At 40.5% G+C, this 20,528-nt stretch overlaps 2 protein-coding genes across 6 annotated transcripts; one reads left to right on the top strand and one right to left on the bottom strand.

The window, feature by feature from the left end:
* On the bottom strand, window positions 1–8,846 carry tardbpa (TAR DNA binding protein a). Of its 5 annotated transcripts, none has more exons than XR_004501762.2 (7): window positions 8,072–8,846; window positions 4,299–4,462; window positions 4,019–4,159; window positions 2,557–2,727; window positions 2,326–2,410; window positions 1,366–1,512; window positions 1–625 (listed from the first exon to the last, which is right to left on the bottom strand). XR_004501762.2 is itself a non-coding variant. In XM_033629437.2 (6 exons), the coding sequence occupies exons 1-6, from the start codon at window positions 8,310–8,312 to the stop codon at window positions 1,418–1,420; spliced, it is 933 nt and encodes a 310-aa protein (XP_033485328.1). In that variant the 5' UTR covers window positions 8,313–8,846; the 3' UTR covers window positions 703–1,417. The 5 variants fall into 5 exon arrangements, 2 of the variants coding, with proteins under 2 accessions (XP_033485328.1, XP_033485327.1); XR_004501761.2 differs by having other exon boundaries at window positions 2,290–2,410; XR_013491949.1 differs by having other exon boundaries at window positions 1,366–2,410.
* Window positions 8,847–11,145: 2,299 nt separating this feature from the next.
* ciroz (ciliated left-right organizer protein containing ZP-N domains) lies at window positions 11,146–20,517 on the top strand. Its single transcript, XM_078170414.1, has 11 exons — window positions 11,146–11,209; window positions 11,289–11,390; window positions 11,477–11,601; window positions 11,706–11,849; window positions 11,932–11,970; window positions 12,125–12,262; window positions 12,371–12,455; window positions 13,711–13,913; window positions 14,070–14,187; window positions 17,274–17,547; window positions 20,451–20,517. Exons 1-11 carry the CDS (start codon window positions 11,146–11,148, stop codon window positions 20,515–20,517), a joined length of 1,359 nt encoding a protein of 452 aa, XP_078026540.1.
* The last annotated feature ends 11 nt before the right edge of the window (window positions 20,518–20,528 follow it).

Raw genomic sequence — 20,528 nt, forward strand, 5'->3', positions numbered from 1 at the left:
GATGATTACAAACTCAAAACCTTTATTTTACACCGCAATACTAAAATATTTCCATACAGAAAGTGTGAGTTCCTGCTGGCATGTTCAGTCGTTCAAGTCCCTTTGGAAATCTCTTGGCTCATACAATCCAGCCACTTTACAATCAGGATAAACAAAATGACAAGAACACATCCTGCCTTATTCAAATGCTTTCTGATCACAATGAATTGAAACCAACCAGTTAACACTTCTATAAATCATCAGTGCCTGTATTGAGGACAAGTGGTAAAAGGTTTCACTGACAGAAAAGCAGGTTTCAGATTAAAAAGGCAGACTTTGTTTCACAAGTTGGAAAAAAAATGACTGCTGCCAAGCTGCAGGTGTGACTTTGGTCCTATTTGTGACATTTGTAGGTATAAACAAATACCTCAGCCCAATTGAGTATGGTCCGCTCTAAATTTCACTACGGGATGGTCCAAGGTTTCTTGCTAGTGAGGTGAAGAAGATCCTTTGCAGGAATTAGGGCAGTCGTGCAGCAATTCCATTGTTGGTTTGTGCCGGCCCACCCAACAATGTCTTCAGCTTCTCCATAACTGACTCCAACCTGGATTCAGACGAAAACCTGGGCTGTCCGTGTCCGAGGTTCCTATACATGTAAATTAAAGTGTTGGCAGTTCAATTAATGTAACGTCAAAAATAAGTCACTGTCAAGAGTGTATTATACCTAGTCAAATTCATTTTTATTTCAGACTTCCCTTTGATTCACAAAACATAGAAAATGCATTCATAACCACTTCAAACACAAACTTTCAATGGGAACTTGTCAAACATTCACCACATCAACCTCAAACTTCAACACACTTGCAGTGTTTTTCCCTCACACAGACTTCACCAGCACAGAGTCACATTTTCACACAGAGAGGGTGGTAACAAGGAGAAAATAAAGCACACAACCAGACACAGCATTCACATCAAATCAGACAGCAAGAGAAAGCTACGAAAAGATACAAATACTCATAGCACTTGACATTTCACTGTTCGTAAAGAATTAAAGTTGATAGAAAACGATGAGTGAAAGCAGAGACCGTAGGGATCTCGAGACGCAATAAAATGTCCTTGTGATGGCCATTAGGGACACACTCGTACTTGCTTCGTCCTCTCACACTCGCACAAAGCCACAGGTCTTCTCAACTCTCGCAGACACTTGTCTCTTTAAAAAAAAAAATTCCACAAGCAGTCCGTCTCACACTTCTTTCATTTTGTCTCCCGTTCGCTCACTCTCACTCGGTCCAACATCAATCCCACTCATTGATCTTGAAAAGCGACAAGAGCAGACAAGATTTCTATATCCGTAAAAAAGGGGAGAGGAAAAAAGACAACACCCACCGTCTAACACAGTATATGCAGAGTGAAGCTGTGTTCTTTGATGGCAAAGCATTTACACATGGGAAGAGGGGAATTGATACTGAGATCTGTCGAACATTGCTGCCAATGAGGCGCTTCCTCCCGGGAAATTGGGAAAGAGTTGGTGAACTGCAGAAGAGACTTTCATGAAGGCGTTTCCAAAAGACGTCAAACAAAAACAAACAAAACGATGCAATCATCTGCATACAGATACACAATTATATCAAGCCCATTTTACAAGGGGCTGAGGGGGCTCTCGAGATACTCGTGCATGTTTATAAATATTTATCTTGCATGCACAGTCATCTCTGTGTAACATTTTCTCAAAAACAAAAAAAGTGAGTGTGGCAGTTTCCACTAACAAACTAAACTCTTCACCCATTCAATGCATGACTACATAATCAGTCACACACAAGTATAAATTTTCTCTTTACCAAAATAAAAGGCAGTATATTTTTTAAATAATAGGAACATAAGATATAAGCAGTTCCCAGCTGTAGGTATACTTACCAGATTAGCCTAATAGCAACAGAAAAGCTAAACTCAAAGCTATCTACATCCCCCAACTAGAAGACTTAGACTCCATAGCAGTGCCAAAGCCAGAGCTGAAGCCCCCACTGGAGGCGGTGTTAGTGCCTGCAGCCCAACCAAGACTAGCTGAGCTGGGGCTGCTGTAACTGGTGCTGGAAGAGCTATAGGTCTGGTCTCGGGTCGTAGTGGCTGTGCCTGCTGTTGTGGTCACACCCTGCTGGTTAGCCAGCATGCCCATCATTCCCCAACTGCTCTGCAGCGCTGCCTGGGCAGCAGCTACCATTGCTGGGTTAAGACCCAGAGCCCCGAAGTTAACCCCACCACTACCGCTGCCTAGCCCACCACGATTACTGCCATAGCCCTGACTGAACCCACCAGCCCCAAACCGCCCTCGATCCATCATTTGCCTACTATTATTGTGTTTAGGCTCAGCGTTGGAGATGTGCACGCTGATTCCCTTGATGATCAAGTCCTCTCCACACAGGGCTTGGGCAACCTGAGGAAGAAGTGAGGAGAAGATTATCACTCTTGTGAGAATCAACTAATGATACAACTCATCCAACTCACCCTCACATGCACATTTTATGTATGTGAAACAAATAAAATAGAAATAAAACCTCTGCCATTTATGATGAATCTCACCTGGTCATCGGCAAACGTGACAAATGCAAATGCCCGGAAAGGTTTGGGGATGAAGACGTCAGTGACTTCGCCATACTGCATGAAATACTGCCTCAGCTCATCAGTTGTCATGTCCTCTGTACAGCGGCCAACAAAGATTTTACGGCTCCGCATGGGTTCATCAGGACATGCCTGAGAGGACAAACAAGCACAGCTATAAATTAAGCAATCTACATGATGGTTGTTTGTGTTTTAAAGTAACACTTCTGACTAATTCAGAATTAGTTTTCCAACAGATAATACACATCTGTGACTTGCATTGCATTGCACTAGAACAGATGTTTTGATCCATTGCAATTCAGTGAATGTATCATTTAAAAAGCTTTGAGTCAAATTAGGAAAAATACAGAAAAAACTGCTAAATAGTTGTTCTGTTTGCAAAGTTTCATCATCTGTGATAGTTAATGGTTGTTTCTAGTTTGTTTTCCAGGTTTGACATAATGTGTAAAATCAAAACAGTTTAGCATCCCTCATTAAAACTATAGATTATGATTTCCCCATCATAACATGAATTCAATATTCATGTGGAAGGCTACATAAAAATGTTTAAGAGCAGAGGCCTACATAAACCTACATATCCCCAGTATCTTATTAACTGACCCTTGCCCCACAAACCAATCTGCATCTATTTATACCACAAGGTTCTTAACTATATCCTAGGATTGGAGGAAAAAAATTGACTCTTAGATGCATTGCAATGCATCATGATGCGGGCATGGGAGATTCTGCATCAATTTAAAAATGTCAATAATCTATTGTCTAACTGTTAGTGAATAACCTGATATTGACAGAACAAAAAAAGGCAGGATATAAGCATAAGGCAGTGCAGCACCCAGGCTGTCTACAGCGCCCACATGCTGGAGTTATCTTATCTTGTAATTCATCTTCCCAAAAGGCAGCGATTGTGAGCATGTTTTTATGTCTAAATAATTACATTTGCGAGACAAACTTGAAGTATGTTGTGAATACTTTGAATGCCATCACCCAGAGTCAAACATTACTGGAGCACCACAGTTATCAGCAGTGATGTTAACAAATGAGATTGGCTGACTAATACACACTGCAGCATTACAAAACTTTAAACACCTCTGTGGTGAAGAAAATAACCTTTATGCTCAGCATGTTTCACCTAAAAAACGCTGCACCCAGCCCGCCTTGGGAAAATAAAAAGGCTGCAGGCCATTTATCCTGATTGCTAGTTGTGGTTCATACTGTATTTCAGTGTAATAAGAACACCAGTTAACAGTATGGCACCAAGTATACTGGAGCAAGAGACTAAAATTTGTGCCCCCTTATCCATCATTCAATCAAGAATTGAGTTTGAATCGAATCTGGCTTGTACCTCACGAGTCACTTGACTCATGAGGTACAGAAAGACTCCCACCCCTACTATACTCTGCACTAAACATGGTGCCCAAAATACCTTTGAGTTGGGAAGTTTGCAGTCACACCATCGTCCATCAATCATGTGTCTCTGAGCAATCACTTTGGTTTGCGTCTCATAGTCGGTGAATCGGACAAACCCAAACCCTTTTGAGTTGCCGGTCTTTAGATCTCTCTTGACCTGGAGTGAACATAGAAGACATGCATGCTTATTTCCATCTTTAACTGAACCAGAAACACAACAAGATGTTCTTATTACACTCTAAGCCTAACAAAGGAATGTTGACAAAAATGCTGAGAGCCAGATGAGAAGTCACTACCTGCACCATGATGACCTCCCCGAAGGTAGTGAAATAATCTTTCAGGTCTTGTTCAGTAGTTTTCCACGGCAGCCCAAGAACAATAAGATCTGACGTCTTCTGAAAGCCCCTTTTTACTTTCACAGCTGAGGCAGCGTCTATTTCATCCATCTTCCTCTTGTTATCTGTAGAGAATAAACAGATACGAGTTATGACAGGAAAAAGAGCCAATCCCATGCAAACACATATCTCTCTGAAATAACCTTCTGAGCTCTGTACTCCCTGGTGGTGACAGCAGAGACAACAACCAAGATACAGTACATGACCAAATCCCCGGATATTAGCTCCACATCTAGTTGTAGAACAATTTATTCAATTCAATTTATTTGTTACATGAAATCATAAATATAATTTCAGTAAAATGAATAATTGTTAGCTCCTTCAATATAGTAGTAATAAATAAATGTCAATGTTAGGTTAGGATAAGGCAGGGTCAAAACTCAGTATCCTTGTGGCTTGAGGGCAGAAGCTCCTCCTGAGCTTCTTCATGCTTGCCCAGTATAACCGGTACCTTATTTCCGACCTCAGGAGGGTGAAAAGGAAGTTATCCGGGTGGCTGGGAGCTTTCATGATTCTCCTGGCCTTATTTTTGCAGCATCTGGTATAAACATCCTTTATGCAGCGTTGAGCAGTGCCTATGGTGTGTTCAGCTAAATGAACCATTCCTACTCCTTTAAGCTCCTACTCCTAACTCACATTAATATGCTGGTTAACATCCCGAACGCTCTCTTTTTACCCCAAGGTTTTGGAACCTGGATGCAAAAAGCATGAGAGAAGTGATGTTGGGTAGGGCTTTGACTCCGAACTTCGTTATTTGAATATAATTCGAATATTTACAAAAATAAAGATATTCGAACGAATATTAGGCAGCCCTTAATATTTGAACCTGATATAGGCATTAACTGAAAGCGATGAAAACAATGATGTCAACTGATCTGAAGGCACGATATGGCCCCGACAAAGATGCATTCTTCCTACTGAACACAGCCAGCTACCTCGACCCGCGTTTTCACCGACTGGTTCATTTGGAACAAGAGTCGCGGCAGGCAGTGCAAGATAAGGTTCAGAGGGAGCTTGCCAAGCTCAGCGAGGAGACGGGCAGAGAGGAAGGCCAAGAGGAGAACGCCACGGCTACGGAGCCACAGCAGCGCAAGGAAAAGAATGCTCTTAGCGTGATGGGGGACCTCTTTGGCGATGTGTACTGCCAAAACTCGGCAGGAGGTAATAATGATGATATTATTATCAATAATACAGAAACGTTTAAATTATCGAGTGCCTTTCATAACAACTCAAACTCGCTATATAGCCCTACATTGGAAATATAAAAAAGTGCATTATAAAACGTAGCCTAAACAACACATTAACAAAAACTAATTTATTTTTTAAGTCAGACCCAATGAAGATGTGCTCCAAAGAGAAATGGTGGCCTGCGACAGTGAGCCCCCACCCCAATCTGACAGCAACCCGCTGTCCTGGTGGAAGGAGAGAAGCCTCAAGTACCCTTATCTCGCCCAGCTGGCACACGGCTACCTGGCAATATGCGGGACATCTGTGAGGGCGGAACGAGTGTTTTCCACAGCCGGGAACATAGTCACAAAGCAACGCTCTTCTCTAGAGCCAGAAAATGTGAATCACCTTGTCTTTTTGGCGAACAACCTAAAAAAGTCTGCAGCCAGATAAACTGTAGCCAGCCAGATAGCCCATAATGGCGAGTTCTAATTTAGCCTAGGCCTACATGTTTGACTGTTGGAGATATAGCCCTGCATCTCGAAGTGTTCTAATCTACATGATGGATGGGGATTGGGGAGGAGAATGCATCCCGAGTGTTCGATTTACATCTCAAAGTGCCTTGTTCTTGGTAATTGTTGTCAGATCGCTAATCGCTGGTAGGATGTGCTCGTTTTGAATAGGTCTACCAAATAGGGCCTACCTTTATTTATTTTGTCTTTTCAGTACTTAGCCTGACTGGGTTATTTTTTTTATTTATTTTTTTTTTTTGATAAGAACAGTGGATAAAACCCAGGTCTGACTTTTAATAAAAATAAAAAAAACAGTCGTTGAGTGTTTTTCTTCTGAAAACATCGCCTGCCTATTGACATTGATACACTGCCCTCTGGTGGACAGAACATATACAACTTAAGTTTGATACCAATATAGGTCTTACTGAAGGCATTTGATGGTCAAAATACTATTAATAAATATTTGAATATTAATATTAATAAACAAACGAACTTCGAATATGATTTCTGGTCAAAAGTCAAAGCCCTAATGTTGGGTATTAAGGCCTCACTCAATCCAGTTCATCCCAAAGATTTTTCAGGGGTTATGGTCAGAGCTATGTGCAGGCCAGTCTCAATGGTCTACAACAAACAAGGCCTCTACTTCACATATCTAACTTTGTGCAAAGGGGGCATCGTCATGTTTGACAAGGAAAGGGCCTGTTGCTACAAAGATGTTAGCATGGTGCTACTATCAAAATCATTGCATTGTGAAGTATTAAAAGAACAGCTCAACCTCAAAATCAAAACTACGTTTTTTTACGCTTACCTGTAGTGCTATTTATCCACCTAGTTTGTTTTAGTGTAAGTCTTGGAGGTATTGACCATAGAGATGTCTGCCTTCTTTCAAATATAATGGATCTAGATGGCACTCAGCTTGTGGTGCTCAAAGCAGTAAAAAAATTACATTTGAAAAACTCAACAGCAATGTCTCTTTCCAAAAATCATGACCCGCTTACTCAAGATAATCCACAGACCTTGTTGCGAGCAGTCCCATGTAGGAACTATTTTCTATCTAATGAACAACATCCGCCAGCCATATCACCATGCAGAAGGAACAGTGCATCTACTGCTAGCTCACCTAGCACCACTGAGCTAGCTAATGTTACAATTCAGCCGAAGAGGATACCATTACTGTTTACAACTCGTGCTGTCATAAGCCCAAGCCTCTCATCTATGAGAATATCAACGCTTCCTTCTGTGCAGAGATGCGGTTGGGGGGTATTGTTCAGTGGAAAGAGAATAGTTCTTACATAAAACTGCTCACACAAATATCTGTGGACCAAGCCATGATTTCTGGAAAGAGACATTGCTGTTGATTTTATCAAATGTATTGTTTGGCGCTTTGAGCACCACACAAGCCAAGTGCCATCGCTTTCCATTATATTCTAGAGAAGGCAGACATTTCTGCAGTGGATATCTGCAACACAGGGCAACTGACACCAAAACACTGTAGACTGAAAAGCAGTATTACTGGTCTTTATCTTTGTTAGCAGGTGCCAAAAAAAAGAGCTAAAATGGATGCCGTCTAATACATCAAACCTTGCAAAGACGCTAATTCAACTTTGTCATTGTTGAGGCTGCCATTTGTGGTGGTGTTCAGCTGTGCTGCACTGTATTAAGAGGTGTTCCCAATATTTTGACCAAGGCATTTATAACTCTGGGGTTAGACATGATATTAGACACACCACTCAGTATTAGAGCAAAACAGCTAATCAGCAACATAATGGCAAAATGAAAAGTTGAATCAACATCTCTCCACAAACAAAAACAAAACATTATGGCTTTCATGAAGGTAGAATCTGTTATTGGGTTGATGAATTGTTAAGCTAAATTAGTTGTAGCTGGGTGTACCTAATAAACTGGCAACTTAGTGTTTGTTTCCAGGGTTCATCACACGTTTGGTCATACATTATGCAATGAGAATGGGGAAAGCTATTCACACCAACACCTCACCTTTGGGGTAATTGACGACATATACCAGGTTTCCCCAGTCGTTCTCAGGTGCATGCAGGACACCCTCCACAAGCCGGACTCCCCTCATGCACTGGGACTCTGGGTTCCTGTACCGCAGCCCGCACGCCCCTGGGAACTGTGCTGCTACCGAGGACAGCAGGATAGTCCCGTCGTCCTCTGAGGGGATCTCCATGGGCTCCTCGTTTTCATCCTCGGCCACACGAATGTACAACTCTGACATGGTGTCTAAATGGCAGAGCGCTGGTCCAGGTGGAAGCAGCGGATGGAGCTAAAGTTAACCACCGGAATGATGCGCACGAGTTTGTAGCGTCGATGGTCGCTGAAGTTTACTTAACAGGATGACGCAACCGAAATGCAATGGCAGTCAAACACAGACAGACAAACTGTGTGAAACGCTAACACTCACCTCACAACTCTCTAACATTCAATAGGTCGCGGCCATAAATACTGTATGTTCTTCTCTGCTTCGTAGCACGCGTAAACAAGTTAGCCAGCGAGCTAGCTAACAAGCTAGCAAACTCAAGACGGCTTGAAAAATGAATGACCATCCAGTTTCGCGCTTTGTTTACTGTCAACAAATACACGAGTCCTCTTCTTGTCTACGAGCGTGTGGCCGAGGAATATAAGTAAATAACAACACCGACAAGTTACCTTTTTCTGTAATATATAAGTACTAAATCGCAAGACCCCAGAGAATATTTGCAGCAGCACACGGCTAACCTCTGTAACCTCAAGCTAGCTAACAAAATGGCTGCGCACCATAGAGATGACATCATCTAGTTGGGAGGGCACACTAGTAGTTTTTGTAGGGATGCCAAAAAATAAAATGAAAAACATTTAGTCGACAGTTTGACGTCACATCACCAGTTGTTGGTTAATATTTTATAAACCTGACTTACACTTAATGGAGTAAGCTTTATTCATGTTGTCGTGTTTCATAGCGTTCACAGGGCAAAGTTAAAGCACCTGAGTTACCCTTTGAAGTCCAAACATAACATTCACCTGAAAAGCCCAAACAAAAGGTGCGCACTGAAAATACAATGTATTTATCATGCCACTATGAGGCATGTGAAAACATTTATTTCCTCCTGTAGCCTACTAGATGAATTGGTTTATCATTTTTGGCTTTTTGCTATATATTTTTCAATATGAGGAGAAAAAAATAGAATTATGTGTTTAATGTTTGCCAAAATGTATCATCCGTGTGTGAATGTACCTAGTGATCCCAGTTGAAGTGAACTGAATTGTAAGGAGATAAGATAAGATAAGATAAGATAAGATAAGACAAGATGAGACTATTAATCCCAGACCAGGAAAATTCACACTTTACAGCAGTGTAAGAGTCAGAAGCAAAGGGAAAAAGCAAAAAAGTGTGCTAAAAAAGGATAAGAATATTAAAAAATCAGATAAAGTAAAGATATAATAATATAATAATATAAATAAAATATGCACCATATACTCCAACTTAAACAGATACTGTATATCTATGATTGATACTGCGCAGGACAACCAAAATACACTGGACACTGGACAATGGACACTTTATGGACACCACAGCTGTCTGCTGTTTTGCACATACAATCACTTGCACTAGATGTGCTCCCTTTATCCACTGCTCATTTTCATTCACTGCTGCTCATTATTATCCACTTCCTATTATTTTCATTATTATTATTATTGTTATTGTTATTTATCGCCGACTCTTGGATTTTTGTACTTATTTGCATGCCTAGTTATTTAAGTTTTTGAAGTCTAATTTTGAAATCTTTAATCTGACTCTTTTTCCTTGACTGCTGTAACAATGGAATTTCTCAATTATGGGATCAATAAAGGTGTATCTTATCTTATCTTATCTTATCTTATCTTATCTTACACATGGTGTGTAGCGTATTTACTGTCAACATAAAGGAATGTAGTCTATGCAGTAACATAATATAACTAGTCTGTGTTGCTTATTTCATTCCTGTCATATATATGTATATATATTCAACATTTTGGAGAAAGTTAGTTCATCTTGAGGGGCTCACCTAAAAAATCTAAGCCTGTTTAGGGCCCTATGGTCAATGACATAGGGCCTAGTTGAATTAAAGACACAGGACAAATGAAGTGGTCATCACTGATGCACACTACACGTCAGTACATTTCATATTTTACAGTACAGTTGGTTTGAATGTTCTAAATTCTAAATAAGAGGGGTCGATTATTCATTTCAATTTATTCTTTAGCTGTGTTTTTATTTTTTAATATATTTATATTTTTACTTTTACTTTTTTACTATCATTATTTATTTTATTTTATTTATTCCTTTTTTTATTGCAACTGTTGAAATTTTAATGTTAGACCCTGGGGGTGGGGACAAAAATGTAAAAACTGAGACCTTAATGTTCATTGTTTTTACATGGTACCTGTTAAATGAATAAATACATTTATCAACAAACAAAAAATAGAAAAAGAAAAGAAATATAGAATATTTGCATTGGATGGAATGGAATGGTGTAGCTATAAAAACATTAGTTAAAGTTTGGTTTGAAAATTTCACTCATTGTAAACATCATATAATTTAAATGAAGAGCTGGAATGAGGTGCATATATGTGAGACTGTGGCATTAGATTATTTTAAAGCTACTCAAGATGAAATAAAAGGGGGAAACTGAACATTAAGGGGTTAACAGATCATCATCACAAATTCTTAAATGACAACACCTTAGCAAATAAAAGTCCTTGACTGCCTTGAGACCTGTTTTTCACACGAGCTGGAGACAGTGATCATTCTATGGGACTTTTTTTGTCACTTCCCTTTAACATGTCAACGCAAACACACCTGTGTTATTTCCCTCCCCAGTGACATCAGCCCACGTACCTTCAAATAGGCTGGGGTCAGACTGCTCATGTAAGTTTTCATCAGCAGAACTGGCATGGATCATCAGAGATTTGGCATCCTTGTTAGAACTATGTGAGTATCATAATGTACAAAACTGACTTGGGCTAGTCACAGTTTTGAAAATGTAACCTCAATGTACCTTTTTTTCAACAGTGTTTTACAATGTTTTATGATGAAGAGTGTGCTTTGCATTCAGAAAAGAGAATGGATTGATGCCCCAACAGCAAGATTAACAGGTAAACTTTTTTTTTCTTTTTTTGCTGTAATGAAAAACTATTGTTGATGGTGCTTCTTATAAAATGTTTGCATTTTCAGAAGGAGATGTAGCCTGTTTTTCTGAATACATGGAGATGTGGATACACAGTGCGAGGATTGAGGGGTTGGGACTCTGGCTGTCTGGGGCCCTACAGATCCAAGGTAATTCTTTCAGACACAATAAATGACAAAATAATGAAACCAATATGAAATGAAATACCTCTGAATCACCCTTTTCTGTCTGCAAGTCAACCTTGCTTCTCTGGATAACCTGAACCTCCAGCTGTCTGCCTGTGGATTCTCACTGCACAAAGACCCTGACAAAAACTTTATTTTTAGAGTCAGTTTCACTGGATGTTTCGTTCAGCAACAGGTATGTCACTCTTTTAGGAAAAATCTCAGACATATACACAAGCTGTGACACTTTGACCTTTGCAGCTGGGCCTGGTGGTGATACTTGTCTGGTTGATTTTTCAGTATGGCTACCATGTCCTGACACTGAATTTGGTGAAAAGGATAAGTCGATTCGGAGGCAGACCTCACAGTTTCCTGATGAAGTGTCCTGTTGTTTCTGTGCTGCCTAGCAGAGAGAAAATCCAGTGTGACCCAGAGTATATTCAGGTGACAGCTGACTTGAGTTTTTCATATGTAACTTTTCACTGTTTTAATTTAAATAGTAACCAAATTTTCTATGCGTCTGTAGGTGACCAGACAAGTTCTCTATGACAACTGGCATAATGAGGTAGTAATTAAAATCAGTCCAGTCATGCAATCAGCCCTTGAAAATATGATTGCATTATAAATGTGAACAAATATTTTTGCGAACATGTCTGGATGAGAGAAAGAAAACAGGCAGAAGGGAACTGTCCGACTGTGTTTCTGTGTTTGCATTACAGCTGCAGTGGTCTCTGTCTCTGAGCGATCACCTCGTTGTAGCTCTGGAGGATGCCAGCCTGATCCAGATGAGCATTGACATGAACGGGCCAGACATCACAGTTCAAGGCAGGAGAAGGGAGGTCTTGAGCCCTGTCAAAGTAAGAGCATTCACACCACACAGCATCCTGCCATCTAGTGACCAATGGCAACATTACAACTAAAATTAATTTCGTCACTGTGTTTTGGACTGTCTCTGGTTAACACAGGTGAGGGAAAATGAGGGGGACTTCTTGGCCTTGAAGCTGGTCAGTGGTCAGTATGCCTACAGTATGGAAGCTACGTGTCCTAAAGGTGGGTCATAAGCAGAGAGTCAGTACTGGAGGTTATTTTCCATTGTCACTCTGCAACCTTCAACATGTTTATCCCGGTCAGTATTTAGAAAGTACTCCGATCATTTTCTTAACTTAAAGTACCACTGCACTGATGTAAAAATACATCACTACAAGTAACAATCCTGCATCCAAATTCCTACTAAAGTCAAAGTACAGAGGTATTATTTAACAGGATAATATACTCAAAGTATTCAAAGTAAAAGTCCTCTTTCTGCAGAAAAATGTTACATGAGCATAGGAGTAGATTTCAGGGGACAGAAATTGACCTCAGTGGTAATTTAATTAAATATTCACGAGAGTGTAGTGTAGTGTGCAGACTCTGTTTTTCTGTCATGTTACATGATCTCTTGTCCATCACCCTGTATTTATCATCTGCACGTGCATGCTTTTGTAAACCTTTTTGTAGATTTTGGGAGGGGAACACAGGGGACACGTCATGCTCAATATTTGGAACATGTGCATTTATTCCACCTCATAAAACATGAACGTTGCGGAGGACTTTTATTTTGACATTAAACCACAAAGACAGTAAAAGGCAGAAATCGGTGCATAAAAATCCACCAGAATGCAAAAAATGAAGTATTGATGCTCAAAATTTTTACATGTGAAAAGTGATATATTACTGCATGGTTAGATTCACACTGATATATTAATATCCATGTAGAATTTTACTGTTGCAGTTGGTCAAGGTGGAGCTACTGTTAGATAATTTATCAAAAGTTGGGTAGTTTAATGCAGAAGCTTTCTTGGGGTCAGGCCACTTTCAAAGGGTCAAAAGATAAATCTGAGGGGGTTTGGATGATCAATGAGGGCTGGGAAGACAAACACAAATTTGAATTCACCATGGACCTTTTGAAGTGTTGCATACTTTTACCTATTTTGGGCATTTGACATTCAAATTAAACCATCTGAGAAGATTAGAGAGGCTCCAACTACACACTGTTCTCTTGTAAAGGTTCATAAGCCAGAAGGTTGGGAATCACTGGGCTATCTTTGACAGTGAATTGTATTTTTATGCTTACCTCATGTTTTCATCTAAACTCTTAATCTAAAAAGATGCTAGTAACTATATGTATCAAATATAGTGCCGTAAAAAGGAATATATTTCCATCTGAAATGTAGTGAAGTTAAAGTATGAAGCAACATAAATGAAAAGTAAATGTACTTTCACCAGTGATCCCAGTAACAGATTTAATCTCTGATGTACATTTCAGTGACCACGTCCACACCAGAAGAGACTGTGCTGCCCATTTTCAAACGACATATGGGTTTGACCAAGCGAGGCAGCTACGAAAACGAAGCACTGACAGTCAGTAATGTGTTGGTGAACCAGACGAATCATTTCACTGTGCATGAGACGGGTGAATTTGTGACACTGATCATTCCTACAGCCCAAATACTCCAGACCAAGGTTTGTGTTGAAAAAGTTAGCACTCTTATGTTTCTAAACCAGAGTTAACACCATGTTGGTATATTCTGTGTTTTTGACATTTCTTAAAATATAAGTAACGTGCATGTTTTCCCATAAGGATTCATTACAGTGTAAAACATCTAAACCAGGTTTGTTTTACAGACCTGCACAGACAACAAACAACTCCTGCAGCCGTTCTACAGGGTGGATGTTGTGCTCACCTTCAAAGAGACAAATCACAAAATGCAGTGGACCATGGAGAACACACTGCCGTGCACAGGTGAGTGTGCTGCTGATGAACACCATAAAGTGGTGATTAATTATTGGATGATATTTTGACCACTAGCCATTGAAAGGCTTTTACTGTAGTCACACCAGGCACTTACTTTTGTTTGTTGCTCAGTCAATTAATCATTTAACTTTATGTGGCACCTTTCATCCACTTTAAAGTGAGATAGAAGTTAAAGCAGAAGTGATTGATGGAAAACAAATCCAAATAAGATTTAAAAAAACCCCACACCAAATAATAGCAAAACAATGAAGAGTAATTAAACTTTAAAATAAAACGATAATAAATTCACATATATAAAGCACATGCGATTCATAAGAAGTAACATTATAAAAGACTAAAACCTTATGAGGTGTAGAGATGTCTGCCTTTTCTGGAATATAGTGGAACTAGAAGGCACTCACATTACAGGAAGGCACCATTAATATTTACATTTTGTGCTGTCATGGGCCTTTTGTCCATAAGTAGATGCACGGTTCCTTCTGCACAGTGATACGGTTGGCGGGTGTAGTTCACTAGAAAGAAAATAGTTCCTATGTGAAACTGCTCAAAACACTTCTGTGGATTATCTTGAGTAACTGGGTCATGATTTCTGGAAAGAGACATTGCTGTGGAGTTTTTCAAATGTTTTTTTCTGGATGCTTTGAGCACCACAATCCAGTGCCATCTAGTTCCATTATATTGGAGAAAAGTCAGACATCTCCCAACACTCTGCAACTCACACCAGAACAATCTAGATTGATAAATAGCACTACAGGTAAAAAAAAAAAAAAAAAAAGGTACTTTTGATTTTGGGGTGAACTGTCCCTTTAACTGCTGGACACAAGATGTCTCCTACTACACTGAAAAGTCCATCCTCAAAGTGTGGTCAGTGGAGGCTTCAAATTTCCATATCACACTTGTGTAAGCTGCACACTGGATCATGACTGACTTTCAAACAGGTGATGTCACAAAGTCATGCTCATATGTCCACATGTTAAAACCTGATTTAAGGTGTCTCAGCAGATGAATGTGATAACAGCCTTTTAGTGTCAAAGTCTGAGCATACTTCATTCTGCACAGTGAAGCTCCAACAAAAACATCTAAGAAGAACAGAACAGAGTGGAGGGGGGTTTTAACTAGCAAGTCACGTTGGTGTAATAATAATAAAACAGGGATTTATAAGTTAATGGAGTTACTGCAGGGAAGCTGAGATAAGCTGTTTTAGTGTTGTGATGAAAAACGTTTGTAAAATTGAGCAAATAATCCTGGCCCATTAAAGCTACAGTAGGTAACTTTTATAAAAGTAACTTGTTGCCATATTTGCAGAAACTGTAATTACACCCTGACAATAGTAGAAAAAAATCATTCCTCTGGCTCCTCCTAGTGCTCCTAATGGCATTTGCAAGAATCCACTGAACCTTAATTCTTTCTTTTCAGCTTGGTTTTTGTTGTCGGTCTTCTTTTGTTCAGGCTACTTGTCTTTGCTGTGCACTCTGTTGTTTGCAAAGGAGGGATGAGCAGTGTTTTCATTGTTGGTGGCGGTTTCTCAGTGGTAGATACTCCTCCTGGCTCTGATTGGTTGTTTTGTTCGCTTATCTTGGAAAAATTATCCCCCTGAATGGCCAGAGGTGAAATACTTTGATATCTAAAACTATCACAAGGTAAAGTAATCATTAACCCACAAAGATCAAAACTAGGCTTCACATAGCACAGTTTTCCCCTATCTCCTTGCTGAGGCCTCACTTTTTACTGCTTAAAAGTTCAGTTTTTCAGTTTTGCAGCTCGTAAAAACGTGATTATGGATTCTTTACCATGTTGATGGTAAAACAAAACAAACAAAACAGCTTTTAGGCTTTTTTCTGTTGTTTGCTAGCAGACGTTAATGACAAGGAGGCACCGGCACGCAATACATAGTCAATGAAGGGTGATGAATTGTTGTCCACTCAGGTGGGGGCGGGACTTAAATATGCTCTGTCTGTATTATACCCCGTTTCCCCTGAAATTAACACATGTACATGGGTTTTTTTCAACACATTCTCACTCCGACCTCGTCACATATCAATGTTTGGTCATGGACCCTCCATGTCTAGATATGACGTGAAAGGTACCCTGAGTCCGTTAGTTGTTTGACGTTTTGGAATGACATGTCAAGTTCTGCCTATCACAAGCACTGTCTTCTTTCAAAATACACTTCTGTTACTATAAACTACAGTGGCGACTGACCGCATATCATGCCAACATTAAATGGCGGCTTTTTTCTTCTGTGTCTAAAGCTGCGAGTCACTGCCCAAGTGTTGGATTTTCAACGACTTCGGAGTGAGACCGGGTTAGTTTTTTAAACAACAGGGGGATAAGCCTGCTAAAAATAGTCTATAGACTCCTTGCCCATTGCCAGTAGACAAGAGCAGCTCTGCAGCAGACAAGGATGTCTTTCTGTGTGTGTGTGTGGATTTTGTATGTGTGTGTCGTTCAATGTCATGGACAGGCCGGAAAACAGGTTAATAAACAGTAGAAAGCAGCATGGAGGCCTTTGTGGTGGTTAATTCTTTTGATATATCTCTTAGTTATTCAGTTTCTGTTTCAAACTCAGCGCGGGGGAATTTGGATTGTGTTTGAGCGCTGCTTTGGTGGAGACGGACATTATTTTGTGATGGCTCATCATTGCATCTCACCAGCAAAGGAGCTTATAATAATGAATTCACCTGATTCTCGTGTTCCCATCAATGCTGATCGGAGCTTGAGGCGATAAATACCCATGTCTACTGCAGAGTGATTTGACACTGGTGTGAATGCAGATTAAAACCTTTACCATTACATTAAAAAGGCAGATGTTAGCGGGTGTTACCTGTTTTTGTGTGTGTGTTTGTTTTTTTGTGCAGTGGGAAAGGGGCTTTAGGAGCACCAGGAGTTTCCATCTCATGTGCTACTGTCAGAATTTAAAAAAACATAAAAGTTACCTGCTGAACCTTTAATTTTACTCCAACATCCATATTATTATAAAATCATTATTAGAAGTATGGGATCATAAATATTATATGTTTATGGATGTTAATTAATTTCACCATGACTAAAATGATGCAATCATATGTCCACAGCCAGGCCTGATGCACCACATATCACACCCTCTCCTGTTTCAAACACCACAGCTCTGTCCACGCTCAACTTTAAACACCAGAGTTTAACTACAGAGCAGCCGTTGATGGACCGCTCCGCCATCCCTGTAGGGAAACTAAATGAGAGAGCTCCATTCAAAGAGATGACTGCAGAGTTTTCCACGACTAATTCACCTCACACAGAGACAGAGGCCCGCAGCTTTAATTTCCACACTGATGAGGTGTCAAGGAGTCAAAGTGGAAATTTGTCTTCCAGGTTTGACGGAGACACTTCCATTAATACCACTGAAATACGCTTTTTTGATTTTCTAAATGTGACCGTACATACTTCAGCAGAGCCAGATATCGTTGAGTCATCAGCTGAACCATCAGAAGCATCTGTCCTCACAACGGTTCAGCCTGAACAAGAAAACCAACAATTCAACACCACCAGTGGGAATAAAGAGCCGCAAAAGCAGAGAGGACTGAAGTGGATTTGGGGGGACTAGAAACATGACAGAAACAACATCATGCAGTGCACTGATTCCAGAAGCAAATAAGCTTCACTAGTATCCTATAATACAACCTGCATGTGTCTTTCAGGTGTCAGCTTAGCAGTTTTTCTTATCATTAAAAGCTTTACATGGATTATTAAATTGAATTTCCAGTTCCAACATAGTGCCAACACTTGTTTTGAGGCCTTTTGATTCGCCTCTTTTGTTTTAATTCTCATCTGTGCCACATGCTGCACGTCTGTTTGCAGTCTTGAAAGGTGATGCTGTGGTCAGTCAGCGCTGTGAAGGTTGATTATACAAGCAGAAATACAGCCAGACCTCTGCCAGCCGCTGCCTCAGGGTGGACATTATCCAGACGCAACCGAGGCAGGCGTTAAATAAACATGTCTCTATCCGAGCAGCACAACAGGCTGACGTAGAGAAGACCCTGCAGTTGTTACAGCTGATGCCACCTTCCAGAGACGCTTTGTGTTGGAGACGCACATAATAAAGACTTGATTTTCGAGGAAACGGACAGTCTGCTTGTCAGTGAATCTTTTTCAGGAATTTGATGTTTCTTAGGTTGAACTTGATGCTTTACAAACATTATTTTGTATTAAAAAAGAATAAATGTCTGACTAAACATTCAGCTGTGGTGTTGCTTTATGTGTCTTTGCTGCAGTACACTGAACCAACAGGAGAGGGCACTATTGCATGTGCTTTTAAAGAAATCTCTGGATGGGCCACAGCCTGCCTGCAGATGCCCATTTTCAAATTAACTAGTTTTACATGTACGCTTATTTTCTTTTTTTAAAAGTTGCTTTATGTCTGTATCAACAGCTGAGATGTATCTGAGTCATGACCTTTCTTTGAGTAATACAATATGTAGTAGAGAGGGAAGTTAACTTTAATTAGGCATTCATCTTTGCCAGAGTAGTTAATTAGTTCCTTTATACCTTAAATGTATACCACACAAAATCACAGGACTGAACCAGACTCTTTTGACTAAAAGGTAAAAATATGTTTCACTTTTGTGCCCACCCTTTTTTTCTGCCTTTGTTATTGTGACCTCCTGGTACGCACCAAAGCGTCTGTAAATGATAACAGTGCAGTGTTACGCAGTTACATGCATCATATACAATGGGCTGTGGGGCAGAAAATCTAAACTTCCTTGTGCCTTTGGTCCCCATCTGCTCAGTGAACTTATGAGCAGGAAATGGAATGAGTGGTGCAAAAAGCACGCCAACATCCCCGGTTCTTTCATGTGGCCTCTCTCGGTCATTACCCTATCTGTACCGACTGTTAACTGTCTTTACAAAGTTAAAAATCCCTTTCATGTTTCACTGTTTCTTTTTTGCTTTAATTTCAGTCAGAGCATATGGTTTGCACATCTGGGAGATGCTAAGCATGGTGGCACCCAACCTCCACACACACTGCTTCTGTGAAGTGATCCATATATGGTCTTCATTGTTATTGCTCATAATCACTCATCATTATTATAAACAAGCCCTGCCTTGATTGGCCGCCTTGAGTTTGCCGTGTAAAGACGCTCAGTAATGCGAGCTTTCAGGATTTCAAACAAACGCAAGACCTTTGGGGAAAGTGAAAACTTTTGCTGGTTTTATTCAGAGATCTGAAACATCATGGTGCCTGCAACTGAATTCTGATTAATCCCAGTCTCCTTACATGACCGGTTGTGCGTGGGTGTCATAATTTTTTAAAAGAAGGAACTCTCTGTGGAGACATTTACACCAAGGTCCTGCCTGGCCTACAGCACATGTCCCCCCTGATTAGATCCCTCTGAACTTATCTGCAGAAACCACCTATGACCTGCAAAAATTAAATACTTCTAGTTCAAGCCCAGTGTGGTGAGACCTCCCAAAGTGTCCCAACAAGAAGACTGGGTGACAAAATTGTGCAGCCATGTGACCACAAACAAGCATTCAGATCAGATCAGGAAATCTGATAAGTGCATCTCATCCCAGCTCATTTGAGAATAACCACATTTGATCCTACATAATAGAAAGAGAGTGTCATTAACTGACTGGTAATTTAATGACACCGAAATGAAGTTAAAATTACTATTGTGGACAACTTTGGGTCATTAAATGCCACTTCAGCATCCTCTGCTCTCCAGCTACCAGCTCTCAGTGTCACGTTTTTGGCGAGGCAGACGGGATTTCATGCCGCTGGAGAGACGCGGGGAGGATGAGGGGGGGGAGGAGGAAGGCTATGTGTGGCTTTGAGTGGTTTGCTGAGCCTCTTCATCTCGCTCGGCGGGTAATTACAGAATCATGGGTCAACCACGCATGTAACCACGGTTACGTTGCACAGTAGCAGATGTGCTCATGACATTATCCAGCACCAGAGCAAAAGGTAAATAAAAACAGATGCAGCTGGTTGCTACGGACCTTCGCCAAACTTGCGTATACCCCTAATTGTTCCCATGTGGGCCTGCTGAGCTGGAGTAGTAAAAGGGGCGGGTATGCCCTGTTTAAGATATGCCCGTGTTTCTCAACGAGAGAAATTTATGAATGGGACAACGAGCCTCTGATGGTGGTTGTGGTGGTGTGTGTTTATATGTGTGTTTATGTGTGTGTCTGGCATTCAATGGAGAGCCGATATCCTCAGTAGACGGACCATTTTTCTCATTCTCTCGTCATTTTCTCCTTCCTCCTGAGGACAGAACATGGCTACTGTCGTTCAGGCCTTCTTCCAGCATCCCCATGTGCTTCAAGGCCTACTGGTCTTGATGGTTTCTTTG

Source organism: Epinephelus lanceolatus, chromosome 8 (genome assembly GCF_041903045.1).
Source record: "Epinephelus lanceolatus isolate andai-2023 chromosome 8, ASM4190304v1, whole genome shotgun sequence".
Taxonomy (NCBI): Eukaryota; Metazoa; Chordata; class Actinopteri; order Perciformes; family Serranidae; genus Epinephelus; species Epinephelus lanceolatus.